The sequence below is a fragment of the Coccidioides immitis genome (genome assembly GCF_000149335.2).
Source record: "Coccidioides immitis RS genomic scaffold supercont3.4, whole genome shotgun sequence".
Classification (NCBI taxonomy): Eukaryota; Fungi; Ascomycota; class Eurotiomycetes; order Onygenales; family Onygenaceae; genus Coccidioides; species Coccidioides immitis.
In genome coordinates this window covers 3,223,943-3,241,534 of record NW_004504311.1, presented here as the reverse complement: position 1 = coordinate 3,241,534, position 17,592 = coordinate 3,223,943, and the positions used below count along the sequence as shown (strand labels likewise).

Genomic DNA, 17,592 nt, shown 5'->3' with positions numbered 1-17,592 from the left:
CGCGATCGGAAATGCACCCCCGTAATAGACCTGGTTAAGCGCAGAAGCTGGGAGCTGAACGGCTCCTACTTATATTGCCCTTGCCCTCGATGGGACCCGTTATGTTCCTGTCTCCTCCCTATAGCAATAATTTTTCTCACAAGGAGGTGTGACTCTCTTCCGTGGCACGATGGCAGCGGCTTTTCTTAAGAAGCTCGAAGTTGAGCACGAAGGGGGAACATTGCCAGACCGATGGATCAACAACGACATCAAGCCGATTGAGTCGCAGAGACGAACTTGGTCGTCCTGGACCTTTACAAACTATTGGATCTTGGTCAACTCCAATATTTCCACTTACATGACCGGAAGCTCTCTCATTGCCCTCGGTCTTTCATGGTGGCAGGCAATCATTGCGATTGTCATCGGGAACCTTTTGGCTACTGCCTTTGTTGTTTTGAACTCCCTGCCCGGTGCCTATTATAACATTGGTTTCCCCGTCGTGAATCGCTATGTCTGGGGGTTGTATGGAAGTCAGTTCGTCATTTGGAATAGAATTCTTCTCTCTATCGGTGAGTGTTTGTTCGTTGTGTTTACCCCTATTCCCTTGTCTGTGCCTGCTCTTGCTGACAGTCTATGATCCTATCTAGTGTGGTAAGTCTTCAGCCCGTGCTAGTTCAGATTACCGACCCTGATGTTTGTTATTGCTGTCGTTAGGTTTGGCTTTCAGGCCTATGTTGGAGGCCAATGCGTGCATGTCTGCCTCACTGCGATCTGGCCTTCGCTCGAGCAGCGTATCCCCAACCATATGGCTGAGTCTACTGGCATTACCAGCGCTCAGTTTCTCTCGTACTTTATCTTCATGGTGCTCTCGGTGCCTGTGGTTTGGATCCGACCACATAAGCTACGGACGTTTTTCCATGTGTCCTCCTCCGTTATTCTCGTGTTCGAATTCGTCCTTCTGATATGGGCACTGGCCACTATGGGACCAGCTGGATTTGGAAGCACCATCACTGCGGAATCCTCTGTCCCCAAGGGAGAGATGGGCTGGACAATTGCTTTCGGAATCATCAGCACTATTGGCGGTATTTCCGCTGGTATTCTCAACCAGAACGATTATGCTAGATTCGCACGCCGACCAAGGCATGCTATTATTGGACAGCTGTTTAGCTTCCCACTCTGCGCCATTGTATGCTCCATTATTGGAGTCCTGGTTACAGCTGCGACGCAGAACCGTTTTGGCGAGCCTTATTGGAATCTCCCAGAACTGTTCCTGGCAATTATTGAGTCCGGCGGCTCGCGTTCTAGGGCTGCCGCATTTTTTGCCGGTTTTGCCCTTATAATCTCCCAGATGGGTGTGAATGTACCTGGAAACGCACTTTCAGGAGGTTAATTAACCCGCCCCCATTGTGATCATTATGGACTGATGCTGACATGTTATCTGCTGTCGTGTAGGATTTGACTTGGCTGCAACATTCCCGAAATATATTAACATCCGTCGCGGAGCATATCTGACACTTCTCTTATCCGTTGCATGTAATCCTTGGAAACTAGTGTCGACAGCAACGGTTTTCCTTAGTGTTCTAAGTAGCTACGCCGTCTTTTTGGGTCCCATGACTGGCTTAATGATCTCCTCATGGTTTGTGGTCAACCAACGCAAGATCAAAATAGAAGATCTATACATTGGACACAAGAGCAGCATTTATTGGTGCACCATGGGAGTTGACTGGCGTGCACTGATTGCGGTCTGTTCACCTCTACCCCTGACAAACCTGGATAGTAGTTCTGACATTTTTTGTAGTGGCTTTGCGGTACCGTGCCCTCCCTTCCAGGCTTTGTTGCCGGAGTCAATGAAAATGTCACTGTTCCATCAGGCCTTGTTCATTTTTACCAAATTTGTTTCTTGGCTGGATTTGGCATCAGTGCTGCTGTCTACTGCGGCCTGCACTTCATCTTCCCAGTGCGGCCTATTCAAGACTTTGTTGCCAGTGCTCCGGCTCCAGATGTGCTTATGCGTGAATATCGCGAAGCGTGTGACAATGGAACTCAGTTCAAAAACGAAGTTATCAATGTGGATCCCATGAAAATTGGGTGATTGGACTAAGGTGTTGACGCCATCAAGGTCCTCCTCTTCAATCTTAGTTCCTTTGAGCCTTTTTTGTATGTAGTTCAGTGTGGCTCAATTTTTGAAGGATCTTTTGAAGGATCGCCTGCGCAAGCAAATACGCGTGGGACTATGCCTGTATCCAGAGCAATGAGAAATTGAATATATTATATCGTCCGCTGATGCCAATGCTCTTCCTGGTGCCTTTATGATATGTGCTCTGTCCCTAGAAGAACTTTGGTGGACGCGCGAGGCTCATGACCCTAGGGGGCTGAGTAAAATCCACTCTGCGGCATTATCCTAATTCTTCTTCTTGCAGAAACCTGGCGCCACGCGGGTGCATTCCCCTGTTAAACGAAAGGAACGGCTGGACCTTCGAGGTTTGCTTGGTGCGTGGCGATTGGACAGTGCCGGCTGTGGAGGGAGCTGGCAAGTAAGTTGCTGGTAGGAAACGGTGGCAGAACTGGCCGAGAGGTTTAGACCAGGAGATCCCGAGCAACCAAAAGTTAACAGAATTCAACAACCTATTTCCTCGATTTTGAAAGTTTTTATTCGACAGAGAGGATAATTTTTATGGTTCTTCCCTCGTTTATGCCTAGTTGCTAATAAGGACTGATGGGGCTTGCGAGGTGCTGAATGGAATTCGCGATGGCATGACCGCTGTCCTGTTTGATTGACACGGATTTGAAGCAACACCTCGCACCATGGGCGGTCTCCTAACATTGCTCGTCTTGAGCACCTTAATGGCGGTTGCGTTAGTCTCTCTAGCCTATAAGATCGAACTCCACTTCAATTCAGCTAACCAGTGGGATATTGCAGGTCATTCGTGGTCGGCTCGCTACCGCTCTCGTTCACGCTCTCTTCATCGCAACTCCGACTTATATCGGCCCTTGGAATGGGCGTGCTGGTTGGAACTTCTCTCATAGTCATTGTGCCTGAGGGGGTAGAGACATTATACGGTTCAACAGGGTCTTCGCATAGCCATGTTCACCGGAGAGATGTCGCAGCGCATGGACTAAATGTTCTATGGAATCACTCACCAGTGCCAGTCGTACTACCTCGTGACAAGCTGGATGATGGTCATGCGGTGCCCGAACCGCCTCCCATCGTGAAAGAACCTTCTACCGCCCCTGATAATAACACACCCAAAGATAAAGCAGAGTCAGGAAAGGATTCTGATAATAACAACAATGAGCACCAGAACACCGGGGAGCAGGCGCCAAAAGAACAAAAAGAGGAAAGCTCCCCTCATGCTTGGATAGGCATAGGGTTGATAAGTGGCTTTATCCTGATGTACCTGATAGATCAGCTCCCCCAGTACGCGGCGACGTCTTCAAAACAGCAAAACCGCCCGTATCACATATCGTTGGATAATCTTGGCTCCGGCCTTGGTCGAGGGGTCTCTCCGTCTCGAACGGGAGGGGGATTCTTCGATTTTGGTACCGGAGCGAGACATTCTCAGAGCTTCGCAACCACTACGGGACTGGTAATACATGCGGCAACGGATGGAATTGCCCTTGGCGCATCATCCTCGAACACTAGCCTCAGTCTTATCATTTTCATCGCGATCATGGTCCACAAGGCGCCGGCATCTTTTGGCTTGACTTCTGTGTTGCTGAAGCAAGGATTATCCATTCGAGCTGCTAGAGGCCATCTTTTAGTGTTCAGCTTAGCTGCACCAGTTGGAGCTATTTTAACTTGGCTTGTTGCCCATACCGTGCTAGCCGGCCATGCGAGTGACGAGCAAGCCACACAGTGGAGGACTGGGATGCTGCTTTTATTTTCTGCAGGCACATTCTTGTGAGTAAAGTTTTAACCCGGGAGATTGCAGACAAGCAATGCTAACAGTGGGGTGTTATCTAGATATGTTGCCATGCATACCATGCAGGAAAACATAATGGAAACCACACGACGGGATACCGCAGTCAACGGGTATAGTGAGGGAAGAGAGTCTTCGTCCCCCAAGAAATCCATGAGAGATCTAATCGCTTCTATCGTTGGCATGATCCTCCCATTGTTCCTGCAGATTGGTCATGCTTAAGGTTACAATACAATATATCTAGCAGACTTTGCAGTGCAAAATATGCTGGCCCAGGAGTCTTAAAATCTGTTCGATTCTTGTACAGTACCATATGGGTATGGTTAGGAAAAGGGACCAGTTCTGTTTAGAGACAATGGTAGGTCTTGGTATTGGTTGTTCCTCTTAGTTTTAGAAGTCTTTAAGGTGTTAAGATGTGTTGGATCTTCTTCATTACATCTTGGCCAGTTCTAGCTTCGTTGTCACTAGGCTCTTAGTTGTGTATAAGCATAAGATTGACATTTTTCCCCTTATCTTAACACAGCCTGTGGATAGAAGGAATATCAAATAATCTTCCTGTGTTGCCCATATTTCCATGTAGCAACTGAGACCAGGTATTGTTACACACATTTCAAGTACCGATGCAGTCTCTCTGGCATCATGAGATGGATGAGATGGATGTATCGAGAATCAAGTGGTCAAATGACATTTCTTTGCAGATCACAAATCAGAATCTATTTAAATGATGCTGACAGGAAGAACAACCCCAGATCAGCATTTAGTTCATAGTGGAGAGCCTTTCTGGCTGGCTGTTTTATGTTTTACTGCTAAACTCGCCCCTCGAGTGGTGGTTTTGCTGCAGGTGGCATCGCAATTGCAGCTGGGTCCTTGCACCCATCAGGTGGCTCTTCTGCGAGTGGGAAATAAAACCTTTCCCACAAGAAACTCATCCTTCTTGCATTCAGCTTCATCCAATATCGGCCTGCATATCGCGGTTTTTGGCAGTATTGGTTGTTCGAAGTTCCATAGAACCATCCTTGACGGAAAATCCGATGCTGATTGAACCGAGAGGCGAAAGAACACCCCCAATCGCCATCGCTGCTCCTGTGCCCACCGTCCTTTTCTCAACTCCACTCGAGCTGAAGATAATTTTCTATAAATCCCTTCGATTTCTCGGACAAGAGGCGGAATATTAGATATTCTTCTTTAGCAAATTTTCACTCTCGAACTACGCATAACTTTTAATCACATGGTGCCCAGGTCGGGCCCGACGAGTTCGGGTCATCGACGTACGAACTCCGCCATGGCAGCCGCTGAAAACGGGCGCAGTCCCTCCCCGATCCCGCCCACATTCCTCCAGAGCCGCTCCGGCAACGTGCGCCCTTCTTCCAATGCCTGTCGCTCAAAGCACCTCTCCACCCCGAACAAATCTATCCCAGTCCTCCACAACCTCCTTCCATCAGCCCCGACGTCTCCACCTACCCCGGCACCGAGCCCGACACCGCAGCAGCGGGCCCCGAGCTGGCACACCGCGTTGGATGATGAGGAGATCCTGCGTGATGCGAAATCGCATTTCAGCTTGTTGGGAAGGGTGGGTCGGCAGAGATTCCTAACGGAGCTGCTAAATCTATGTGACAACCAGCTGCTTGGTTTCGTCCACCAAGTTGTGAGCCCAAAGCTGAGGAAAGATCCGTTTGAGATGCTCCCCAATGAGCTGTGTCTGAGGGTAAGTAGCTGTCAGTAATATATGAGCTTGATGGTGTATGGCTGATTAAGATTTTGTTCAGATTCTCGCTTTCATCGACGACCCGAAGACGCTCGCGAGAGCATCGCAAGTCTCGAGGCGATGGCACGACCTGTTAAATGATGATTTAACATGGAAAATCCTTTGCGATAAACATTCCTATAGACGGATGTCGGAGGATTATGAGGAAGAACCCGAAACATATTCGCCGTCTTCCTCGATCTACGGATTTAATTCTAATTTTAATCGAGACTTGCAGCTGTTGCAGAGTCCATATGGCTCAGTTCAAGATCCACTGAGTTGCAGTACTTCGGTTGTAGGATCGTCCATCGGTATCTACGATAGGCCGCGATTCCGGAAGCAGCGCACCAAAACCACTTCATACCGATCCCACTTCAAGCAACGATATATGGTGGAGGCAGCGTGGAGAAAAGGCGGTCAACTTAAGACGAAATACATATCTCCAGATCATGGTGTTGTTACAAGTCTTCATTTGACACCGAAGTATATCGTTGTTGCGCTGGATAATGCAAAGATACATGTTTTTGACACCCAGGGTGAACATCAAAAGACGTTGAATGGCCACGTTATGGGAGTGTGGGCTATGGTACCGTGGGATGATCTGCTGGTCAGTGGTGGTTGCGATAGAGATGTTCGCGTTTGGGATATGGCTACCGGGTAAGCTGCCTGATAACTCCAATTTTTTTAGTATTTCGGCTAATACATCAGGGATTTAGGGCGAGCATACATAAGCTTCGTGGCCATACTTCTACAGTCAGGTGCTTGAAGATGTCTGACCGAAACACCGCTATATCTGGCTCTCGAGATACCACGTTACGGATATGGGATTTGGCAGCTGGGGTATGTAAAAATGTTCTAGTTGGTCATCAAGCCAGTGTGAGATGTCTAGAAATTCATGGAGATCTCGTGGTGTCTGGTAGCTATGATACAACGGCAAAGGTTTGGAGCATATCGGAGGGGCGGTGTTTAAGATCTCTCGCTGGGCATTTCAGTCAGATTTACGCCGTAGCCTTTGATGGGCGACGGGTCGCCACTGGCAGCCTAGATACGAGCGTGAGGATCTGGGATCCTCATACTGGACAATGCCATGCTATACTGCAAGGCCACACGTCCCTTGTCGGTCAGCTACAGATGCGTGGGGACACACTGGTTACCGGAGGGTCCGATGGATCTATCCGGGTTTGGTCGTTACAGCGCATGGCACCTATCCACCGGCTAGCTGCGCACGATAACAGCATCACAAGTCTGCAATTTGATGATAACCGGATTGTCAGTGGCGGAAGCGACGGTCGCGTGAAGATCTGGGATCTCACGACGGGTCAGTTGGTGCGCGAGCTTAGTCAACCTGCCGAAGCGGTTTGGCGGGTTGCATTTGAAGAAGAAAAGGCCGTTATCATGGCAACTCGTGGTGGGCGGACCGTCATGGAGGTGAGGCTTGGCTGATTGAAGTTGTTATTTCCTTACTCTGACAGCGATATATAGGTTTGGTCATTTTCGCCGCCGGAGGACGAATATGCCGAGTCGCGCCATCGCTCTGGCTCAGTAAGTCCCACTTCTACATTGGGGCTTCACAGCTTTTCTGCGGCCCGTTCCACAGTTACAACTGTCGACGCGACCAGCAATGCAGGAACCGTGTCTTCTTCGATGCCCTATGATATTCATGACCTAGAAATGCAAGACGTAAGAAATGAAAGCCGTTGATGTTGGAGCTGGGTTCCCTTGATTCTATTCGGTACTATCCTTGGTATGCCCCACGACAACTTAATGAATTAGCAGGCGAGCATGCAGGCCACTTGTAGCGAGTGTTTTCTTGAGTGTCTATACCCCCCTTTCACTTTTGGGTTTTGGCGAGGTGTCGACGTACGGTTTTGGATATGGAAGACACCGATAGGGAGAACCTCTGCATCTACTCCGGACAACCGGCCTATTTGCTATGTGTGATGTGATTTGTGTATAATAGTACGGGGCACCCCCGTAGTTGCAGACGCTATCCCTATGCCTAGATACCAATCTTCAGCTGTTGAAATTTCGCCGGATCCGTCTAGGTTCTGAACGGCGTCCTTTCCTTTTTGAACTCGGCTGACTCCCCGTAGTTAGCTAGATGAGGTTGTTGTTGCTGCAGGGATGGGGACCAGGTGACTCTCAGCTCAGAGAAGAACCAGGATTCCTGGGGCTCGCTCGGAATTCGCCATCATGTCACTTAACGGGGGTCCCATAGGTTCAATCACCGAATAGTATTCACGATTTCCCGCTCGTTGATAGCCAGGAAGTGAAACCGGACGGGATCTAAACATTCCCGAGTGTACACTAGCCTGTTCGTGCCTAGGACCCGTTTACTCAAAACATCTTCGTGCATGAGACTAGGTATAAGTAGGCGCTACTTCGTGATCCGTTCTCTGTACTACGGAGCCGCGACGAAGGAATTTGAAGAAGAGGAAGCTCAGACCGCCGAAGGTTGAGACGGTGTGATCAAAGCAGTTTCTAGGGCACGATGACGGATGGCGTGCAAGTAAGTACACCAGCAACCAGCATTCGCAGAGTGCATGGATCCAGATTGAATTACGATACTTCTCGCGAGCCCTTGTCCTCCCTCTTTTCTTTTGTTCTTTTTTTTTTTTTTTTTTTTTTTTTCCTTTTTGCTTTTTTTCTTCAATCAGATTCCTTGCTTCTACGGACTAACTCAGTTCCTAAACCAGCACCCGCCCCCGGACCCGCCCCCCGATCCGCCCACCGGCCTCGACCCATCCGGTCTGCCATGGGGTCACGAACAGGCTCATTATCAGACATTTCACCATCCAGAGTTTGAGTCCAACCGTGGACATGGACAGCCGATTAGACCATCTTCTCCTCTGTTCATAATTCAGCTGCTTGTGACAGCGGTTGTGTTCATCGTATTTGTGTTTGTGTTGATGTCTTTGGTGGGAATCTCGGGAGGGGAGAGTTATTACCCGTCATCTTGGGCCTCTTCTGTAGCAAGGTATAGGCTGGGATTGTGACATATGTTTTATATGGCCCGGCTGCGGATATTGAATGGGGACGAACTTCACAACATGTGTAGTTATTAACGTGCACTTTACTCTGTACAAGCGTGTAAACCCAACCAGGGATGCATTTCTTCCCCAAATTTCCTGAGATAGCCCCAATTCCATAAAAGGGGGTAACGCGGGATGCTTGATGACAAACTATTTAGTCATCATGTGAGTAGTCATGTGATCACATTGGAAACCTTTTTTGTGCTCTTAGGTCTGTTAGGTAATCCAACTAGCACCTCGCTCACGTGACCCACATAGATTAGCTGAGATTCCTCTTTAGGTAGCTTAGCAGATGACAAGCATACAAGTCCTTCATCAGGTTATAGCTCTTTGCACTGAAGAGCAAGTGTATAAGATTGATTTACAGCTCAATTAGATATTGAAGCTTTGTGAGGATTGTACATGTGGATCAGCATAACAATGAATCTATAGGAGGAATTGTATGTAGAAAAGAGTACACAAGGTAAAAGGTCTGGTATTGGCAGCTATGTACAACTTCTTACAAGATTGCCACTGGCTCTCAACAAGGGGTTCACACAGTGGCAGCCTTTTATGTGTGCTCACAAGCACATGACTTAGTATCTTGTGAGAACACATGTACTTCCAACAGCTCACAAGCCCAGGCCCTGAACTCTTGCAGATGTTGTTCATCTGTATAAGAGGTTTGTGGGCAAATTCTTACAGATTTCCCTCTCTTGTAAGTCTTGATCTCTTAAGGCAGCTGTCTCATTAAAAATCTTCATGAGTAGAAAAACAAAATCTCTTGGGAAAAATAAAAATTTCCTTATAAGAAAAAGAGTACAACCTTACTAGAGATATAATATTAACACAACTCTAATAATACAACACAATATAACAACACAACAGAGCTCAATAACACAACAATATATAGAGAGTCTCTATTGTTCTCACTAGCTCTATATTACTATTAGATAATAAGCACTAGTTTAAGAAAGAGCTTTCTCTTACTTTCTCTTTCTCTTCTTTTCTTCTCTTTCTTCTCTAGTTTATATTATTATTATCAAGATAAGTGAACTCTTCAAGCACTGCTTTATGTGGGAGACAGACTTACAGAAGATCTCTAATGATTAAAAGAATTAAAAATGACTTTATTCAGATGTTCTGTATGCTTGATCTTACAGTTACAAGTTAGTGAGTTCACTCTTGATTATATCTTTACTTCACATGGTTATAAAGTTTTATCTTTATATGAGGTTTAATTTATAGAGAAACTGATGCTTGCTAGAAGTTTCTGCAGATTTATAGTCTCTCTCTTCTCTCTCTCACAAGTTATTGCTGCTCTTCTCTCTCAGAAGAATCTTCACCTCTCTCTTTATAGAAGAAGTTAGGTCTTTAATAAGTAGTCTTGAGAATTTGGAAAGTGTTTGCAACTAATAGTTCTAGAGTATTATTGCTTCTTTCTTTCTTTCTTCTTCATCAGTTGTTGCTGCTCTTTTTCTATCAGCTTAAGCTGTAAGTGCTTCTCACAAGCTAATATTTGATTTATGTGCTGATGAAGTTAGAGTTCTGCTGCTCTGCCTTCTCTCTCTGCAGTTATTGTACTGATTTCAGCTGGAAATGTGAGTATTCTCTATTACATTTCAGTTTGTAGCTAATTCTCTCTAAATTGTTGTTGCTGTTCCCTCTGCTCCAGCAGAGTTTATGAATGCTGTAATTCTGTAGAGTGTCTGGAATCATTCAGCACTCTTCTCATGAGACTGACAATAGTAGTTCCAGATCATCTTCATTCAAATACTGCTAGTCACTACTTTTGCTGGTGCTTTACAGATCAATCCAGTGATTCTTTCAGGCCTTTCATCTTATATTGGAGCACAAGCTTTGTCTGCCTGTGAAAGAACATGATGTTGTGAGCCTATTCAAAAACTCATGCTTATTACTGATTTAAATAATTTAAATCAGTTAACTGTCCATGCCCAGCTCTGCAAGAGTATTCTTGTGACTTGAGCTGGAGTTCAGCTATCACCAGAACAGAAGTACTTCATCTGTAAGAGAGCTTAGCAAGACTATAATAATATAGTCTTTGCAGAGTGCATTTCTACAGACTTGAGTTAAAAGTGTAACAATTATCTATACTATAGGCACCTTGCTTGCTCTTTCCAGCAGTAAAATTATAGATAGTTGTTACAGATCTTTGCAGGAGAAAGCTGAAGACTCTTATATAGTTCTTAGCTTAGTTCTTTTTCTTGTTTTGAAATCAATTTGATTCAGTTCAGACTATATCTTTTCTCTCTCTAACTCATTTTCTAGCTCTACTATCTCTATTCATTTCTTTTGTGAACCAGGCTTGTTCAGATTTCTACTATAGAATTGTTGAAGTAGCTTTCTCAGTAAATAGATATTACTTGCAGGCACTCATGTTTTATTCTTCTCATTATTATAATTTTTCTAATGCACTCTGTACTACAGCTTGCAATTCTTTCTCTTTGAGTTAATTATCTTGTGGATTTGATACTTCTTTTCATTCTCATCTGCCTTGCAAACTTCATGATAAGATGAGCTATCAATTTCTTTGCAGGTCTTGTGCTTACAGAGCAGGAATATATAAAAAATATTATGAGTTTACAGATCTGAAGGCAGCTTCAGTCTGTAAGCTCACAAGCCTATCTTCTCCACAATTCTACAAGATTCATGTCTCAACAAATCCAATTTTTTGTTAGGCTGTATGGTCTTGATATTATGAAGGTCAAGTCACATCTTGTCTTTCATCTGAAAAGTCTTTGCAGTGTACTTCTGATTATAGTACTTCTTCTGGTAGACTTGTGTCTTTACAAGCAATTTCTTGATCTTCTTATAAAGCAATCTCATTGTCTCTGTCTGATTCTTTAAATTCTTGCACATATAGTCATACTTTTCAGAGTTCAACAGATCTGTTTACAGATTCAACTCATATATTAGCTGAAAAGATGATTTCTGTGTGGAGATCTGCTGTAAGTTATTGTATGTGAACTCTGCTATTAGTAACCACATCATCCAGTTATTTTGATCATAACTGATATAGCTTTGCAGATACTGCTCTAGCACACTATTCAGTCTCTCAGTTTAACTGTCAGTTTGCAGATGAAATGCTGTACTTATTACTCTTGTGATCTTCAAGATGTGAGTCAAATTACCTTAAAATTCACTTACAAACAGAGATTCTTGATCTGTTACTATACTTGCAGATAATTCATGTAATCTCACTATCTTGTGAATAAAAAGATAAGCTAATTCCTCTGATATCAGCTTCTTTATTATAGAGATAAAGTGAGTCATCTTTGTGAGCCAGTTCACTACAACCAGAATACAGTCAAACTGCATCTTCTCAAAATTCAGGCTTGCAGGGAGATCTGTAATAACATCTATGCTAATAGATTTTCAAGAGCAATTTGAAATTGGTAAGAGTGATAGTTCTTCTTGAGATTTTCCACAAACTCTTCTTGAGCTCTGGCAGATTTTACAGACTTTGCAACACTCCTTCACCAGTTCTCTCATTCTTGGCTAAAAGTATTTGTAAGCTATAAGCTTGTATGTTCTTGCTATAGCAAAATGCTCCACAAGAGATAAATCATGATGATATCTGATCAGCTCTATTTGCAAGACCTCATTCTGAGAAATGTATATGTGATCATCTCTATAGAGAATGCTCTTCTTCTCTTTCCACATTATGAATTTCTTCATGCCTGTCTTAATGCCTTCACAGATCTCAGCTGCATAGTCATCACTTTACAGTAGGTTTGGCAATAATGCCAACAGGTTAAAGCTGGTCTTCTTATAAGAATTCTTCTTGCAAATCAGATCTTTAACCTTCTGAACCTGCATTGTAATCTTCTTTACTTTGTATGTGTTTTTCAAGACAATCTTTATGAGTAGTTTCTTGATTATAACTCAAAGCTTTACAGAGATGAGTTGCATGTTTTCATCTTCTTTCTTCTCTTTCTGGTTGAGAGAAACTTGAGCTGTCAGTTCTAACTTTTCTGTAGTTTCTTGCTTCTTCATGAGCATTACTCTCAGTTGGTTTGCAGTCTCACAACTCTTCATGTCATCTAGACCAGTCTTCTTAGTATAATCAGGTCTTTGCAAGAGTTCATCTGCCAGATTCTTGATTTCTTTCACATGGTCAACCATAAATCAAAAGGCTGTTAGTCTTTGTGTCCAGCAGATCTGTCTTCACAAGAGATCTTGAGCAGTCTAGAAATAGTGCAAGCTATTATAATCTGTAAGAACTTGAACTGATGTTCACAAGCCTTTTAACCAGCAGCACTAATATCTAAATGACTTCACAATTGCAAGCAGTTCTTGATTATGAATGCTATAGTTCATCTCTACAGATTACATCTTCTGCAAATAAAACTCAACTGGAATCTAAATGCCATTCTTTGCCAGCTGTAATAAAATACCACACACTACAAAGCCAGATGCATCTGTTTTCAGTCTGGTCTTCCATCTCATATCAAAATAATGAAGCATAACAGCTTCCACAAATGCTTTTTTTAGATCTATGAAGGCTTTGCAATCTTTTTTAGTTATAAAAGTGTTGGTCTCTCTCCTCATCTCTCTTCACACATGCCTGCTTAGCTTTGCTTCTTCTCTCTTTAGAAGAGCAGTCAGGCAGGACGGGAATCTGGGACCGGGACGGGAAATCCCGGAACCGGATACCACTCTAGTCAGGCTGTAGACTATCTTAGAGAATCTTGGGATGAAGCACCTGTAAAAGTTCATAAATTCTAAGAAGATCTGAATCTCTTTCTTACTGGTTGGCTCTGGCCAGTCAAGAATAGTGTTCATACAGCTCTTCTCTATAAGAACACTCTCTGATGTTATGATATACTCAAGATAGTCAATCTTGTGAGTATTGAACTTGTACTTTACCAGCTTGCAATAAAGGCCTGTATTCTTGAGTGCCTTAAGTATCAATTTCACATGCTTCTTATGATCTTTCTCACAAGCTGAGTACATAATCATATCATCAAGATAGACCACCACAAACACATCCAGATATTCACTAAGTGTCTTTATAATATATGATTGGAAGGCTGCTGGTGCATTCATAAGTTTAAAAGATACTATCAAGTACTTAAATAGCTTCTGTAGAGTCTGAAATGTAGTCTTTCACTCATTCTTCTTGTGAATTCTCAATCTATAGTAGATATTCTTGACATTTAACTGAGTGAATATTGCAGCTTCTGCAAGCTTATACAACACATCTTCAATCAGTAGTAGAAAGTATCTATTCTTGACTGTTTTTAAATTCAGGTCACAATAGTTCATACATATTCTTAGTTTATTATTCTTCTTGAACACAAATAGAATGGGTGCTCCTGCAGATGACTTGAAAGAGCAGATGAACTCATGGATTAGTATACTGCTCAGATATTTACAAAGAGTCTCTTGTTCAGCTTGCAAAAGTCTGTACATTCTTTCAAATTCTGGCTGCTTCCCCAGCTCAAGATCTATGGCCAAATCATCTTTACAGTATGATGGCAGCTCCCAAGCCCTCTTGTCACTAAATACTTCTGCAAGTTTGTGATAGGCTTTCAGTATCTGAAGGTCTAGGTCCACTGTCACTACCTGTTCTAATTTACAAAGAGTCATCATATAAATGGGCTTCTCTTTCTCTACTAGCTCTGAGAGGTTAACTGGTTTAATCTTCACAAGCAGATTGTGACATACAGTTTGAAACTCTAGTCTTAGTTCTCTGAAACACATCTTGAGATTGTATTACTGCAGTCAGCTTAAACTCACTAGCATCTCATCTTTTATGTTTACAATCATCACTTGTTCATGGAACAACTGCCAGTTTCTCTGAGAGTCACAGGCTTTAAAGAATATATTTGCAATCTCTTTCACAAGAGTGATATTCTTATAATCTATAGTAGTTTCAATCTCTATAGGCATCTTGTGCATCTCTAGTGCTAGCTTCACAGCCAATCACAAGCTAATTACTAGAGATTGACAACCAGAGTCTATTAGTGCTAACCAGATGATACTCCTGTCAGTTGGGCTTTGCATATCTAGAATAATAAAGAAGAGAGCAAAGAGACTTTTCTTGAACAACTTCATTATATTAATTCTATCTACTTGCAGCCCCCCAATTTTCTATTTACTACTCTTCTTCTTGGGACAGTCTTTTGTGAGATGTCTCTTTTGATTACACTTAAAGCATTTCTCTTCTTTTTTTAAAGCTTTGCAATTCTCAATAAGATCTTTTCCCATCTTCTGAGCAGGTCTCTGGAGTTAACTTCTCTTATCTGTTTGTGATCTTAAGTTATCAGTCTTTATATCTCTGCAAGCACTTTCAACTGAATTGGTAAACTTCACATGCAAGGCATTCTTTTCAAGAGCTGCTGTCACACTTAGTTAGAGTTGAGTAGTCAGTACTACTATCTTATTAATATTATCTGGTATTTCCAGCTGTTCATTTAGTTTAGCTCATATAAATTCATTCAAGTTCTCTATATATAGATTCTTCTTCATTTTTTTAAAGCTTTCAAATTCTTCACCAATTTCTGTTGCAAGCTCTAGAAATTATTAGTGGTAGACTTGGTCAGTTTCATTCAAACTCTTGTAAAGATTAAAGATTACTTGTCAAGAGTTTTGTGTGCAGTTTACTGGGTCTTCTAGCCTCATATGTAGAAATTTCTTGAGATTATTCCAGTTATTCTTTAATAAGTTGTTTTTGTGATAAATCTTTCAGAGATCTTTTTCAATGTAATCAAGTTCTGTAAGAGTATATGCAAGAGTTTTCTTATCATCCAATTTGCTTGTGTTGTGAGTGGATTCAATGCTGAAGATGAACCACTAATATTTTGTATAGAAGCCAGTCTGATAGAGCTTTGTATATTATGGTGATCTCAAGACTGACAGATGCTTTGTGGGTGTTGAATTGAAGATAGCTATATCAAGAGATTTACTTTGCAAGTGCTTTTGAGTGATCTGAAGAGTATTCAACTTTTCTTGTCATTTTGCCATTCTCTTTAGTAGTTTAGTTTTCTCATGAAGTTGTTGAATTTCATCTCTTGATGCTAAGATAGACTCTCTCTCTGAGATCACAATGCTAGTTTCAGTTTCATCTACAGTTGAGAGAGCTGAGATGATTTCAAGATTTGTCATCTTCTCACAAACTTGAGTTTGTTCTTCAGGTAGATTTTCTGCTAGTGTCTCAGATTTGCAAGCTTCAGAAGATTGGCTTCTTCATGTTAATACTATTATCAGGCATCATTAAAGAAGAGTGGCAAAATGTGAGAATCATATATGTAGATTGGCATGACAATAAATCTATAGGAGAAATTGTATGTAGAAAAGAGTACACAAGATAAAAGATCTGGTATTGGCAGCTATGTATGATCTTTTACAAGATTGCCACTGGCTCTCAACAAGAGGTTCATGCAGTGGCAGCCTTTTATGTGTGCTTGTAAGCATGTGACTTAGTGTCTTGCAAGAACACATGTACTCCCAACAGCTTGCAAGCCCAAGCCCGGGACCCTCATGAGTGTTATTCATCTGTGTAAGAGGTTTGCAGGTGAAATCTTACAAGCTTATAATCAACACTCTGAACAGTTATTCTTGTGGATAACAAGATTTTATGAGCACTAAAGAGAGTGTATGTTAAAGTAAATGCCTCCTATATGTGCAAATTTCTGTAGCTTTCTGGCACTGAGCTGGAGAGTAAGTTGAACCCTGTAGCTTTCTGGCATTTAACCAGAGAGTGAGCAAAACACCTGCTAAATGCATCTAGCAAGCAAATTGAACACCTGGCAACACCAAAGCCATGGTGAACCATATGGATGAACTGGAGCACTGAACCTCTCTACATCTCAAACCAAGCTTAGATGGTTGAGTAGGCTCAGAGGTGACTGGCTGAATGATGAGCAGAAGTCTAGAGAGAAGAGTGAACTTCAAATATTATGCAGAATGATGCTGTAACAACAGGAAACAGTATAACAGCTGATACAGCAAGTGAGTCTCTTATCAGATCAAGCAAATACATCTGTAACAGTACAGAAGAATCTGAAGCAAGAAGCTCAACAAGAATGAACTAGAAGAATTTGTTGGCAATCTTATAGACATGAATACATAAACCAGCAGAGTGATCAATCAATTCATAAAGATCTTGAAAACAGTAAAGAAGTCTATAACTCTGGCTGGGGCCAGCAACTATCTAGCATGAAGCAAAGCCATTCTAAAGATAACTTGTCAAGTGAATACTGAGAAGATTATTCTGGAAAGACAAGAGACCTCATTACAGCTGGAGAACTTGAAGATTTCATAATACTAAAATGTTCAGAATAAATAACTACATAATCTAATTGACAGTATAATATCTGCACAAGTCAGAGAACACTTTAAGAAATTGAATAGTCTTAGTACTTACAAACTCTGGAAAGCTGTAAGAACAGTCTTTCAAGAGAGATCTGAGATACAGCAGGAAAGTCTATTAACAGATTTAGTGAGAATAACATTACAGTCTGCTGGCTCAGAAAGAAATTATATAGAGAGATTTCTAGTAATCTATAAAGAATTTAAGAGATTAGAGTTCAAATAACTGGACCACACTCTACATGATATTTTGAAGATGAATATTATGTCTTGATGAAGAGAGTTCATACAGAATCAATTTAATATAGCATGCTAGAGTGAAATAAATCTATCAGAGAAGAATTTGGAAGATCTATTAAAGAATATTCTTTACTGAATCTTTAAGAAAGATCAAAAGAAAGACAGCAGATCTATAAGACTGAATATAAATATAATAACAAGCTCAGATTCCCAAAAATCTTATAAGAATACAAACTCTGAATTCAATTCAGAGAAGAGCTTACTGCAAATCTGGAACTACTATATTTGTGGCAAATCTGATTACTTAGCTAAATTCTGCAGATCTAACAAGAATATAAAGTCTAACAAGTCTAAGAAAGAC

The 17,592-nt window shown here is 42.2% G+C and overlaps 4 protein-coding genes across 4 annotated transcripts; all 4 read left to right on the top strand.

The window, feature by feature from the left end:
* Positions 1 to 169: 169 nt before the first annotated feature.
* Positions 170 to 2,265, top strand: CIMG_05401 (NCS1 nucleoside transporter; the record flags this gene model as incomplete). Its single annotated transcript, XM_001245959.2, has 4 exons — positions 170 to 552; positions 694 to 1,364; positions 1,432 to 1,721; positions 1,778 to 2,265. 4 exons carry the CDS (start codon positions 170 to 172, stop codon positions 2,069 to 2,071), a joined length of 1,638 nt encoding a protein of 545 aa, XP_001245960.2. The 3' UTR covers positions 2,072 to 2,265.
* A 171-nt stretch (positions 2,266 to 2,436) lies between these two features.
* On the top strand, positions 2,437 to 4,403 carry CIMG_05400 (ZIP metal ion transporter). The gene is made up of 3 exons (XM_001245958.2): positions 2,437 to 2,834; positions 2,900 to 3,880; positions 3,944 to 4,403. The coding sequence occupies exons 1-3, from the start codon at positions 2,785 to 2,787 to the stop codon at positions 4,119 to 4,121; spliced, it is 1,209 nt and encodes a 402-aa protein (XP_001245959.1). The 5' UTR covers positions 2,437 to 2,784; the 3' UTR covers positions 4,122 to 4,403.
* Positions 4,404 to 4,878: 475 nt separating this feature from the next.
* CIMG_05399 (F-box and WD repeat protein) lies at positions 4,879 to 7,602 on the top strand. The gene is made up of 4 exons (XM_001245957.2): positions 4,879 to 5,604; positions 5,666 to 6,300; positions 6,360 to 7,071; positions 7,126 to 7,602. The coding sequence occupies exons 1-4, from the start codon at positions 5,128 to 5,130 to the stop codon at positions 7,342 to 7,344; spliced, it is 2,043 nt and encodes a 680-aa protein (XP_001245958.2). The 5' UTR covers positions 4,879 to 5,127; the 3' UTR covers positions 7,345 to 7,602.
* A 532-nt stretch (positions 7,603 to 8,134) lies between these two features.
* CIMG_05398 (uncharacterized protein) lies at positions 8,135 to 8,701 on the top strand (the record flags this gene model as incomplete). Its single annotated transcript, XM_001245956.2, has 3 exons — positions 8,135 to 8,152; positions 8,328 to 8,561; positions 8,627 to 8,701. The coding sequence occupies 3 exons, from the start codon at positions 8,135 to 8,137 to the stop codon at positions 8,699 to 8,701; spliced, it is 327 nt and encodes a 108-aa protein (XP_001245957.2).
* Positions 8,702 to 17,592: the final 8,891 nt, after the last annotated feature.

Coding starts and splice junctions, on each gene's coding strand:
- CIMG_05400 (XM_001245958.2), top strand. CDS start 2,785: ATGGGCGGTCTCCTAACATTGCTCGTCTTGAGCACCTTAATGGCGGTT. Junction 2,835..2,899: donor AGCACCTTAATGGCGGTTGC/GTTAGTCTCTCT, acceptor GGGATATTGCAG/GTCATTCGTGGTCGGCTCGC. Junction 3,881..3,943: donor TTTTCTGCAGGCACATTCTT/GTGAGTAAAGTT, acceptor GGTGTTATCTAG/ATATGTTGCCATGCATACCA.
- CIMG_05399 (XM_001245957.2), top strand. CDS start 5,128: ATGGTGCCCAGGTCGGGCCCGACGAGTTCGGGTCATCGACGTACGAAC. Junction 6,301..6,359: donor GTTTGGGATATGGCTACCGG/GTAAGCTGCCTG, acceptor TCAGGGATTTAG/GGCGAGCATACATAAGCTTC. Junction 7,072..7,125: donor GTGGGCGGACCGTCATGGAG/GTGAGGCTTGGC, acceptor AGCGATATATAG/GTTTGGTCATTTTCGCCGCC.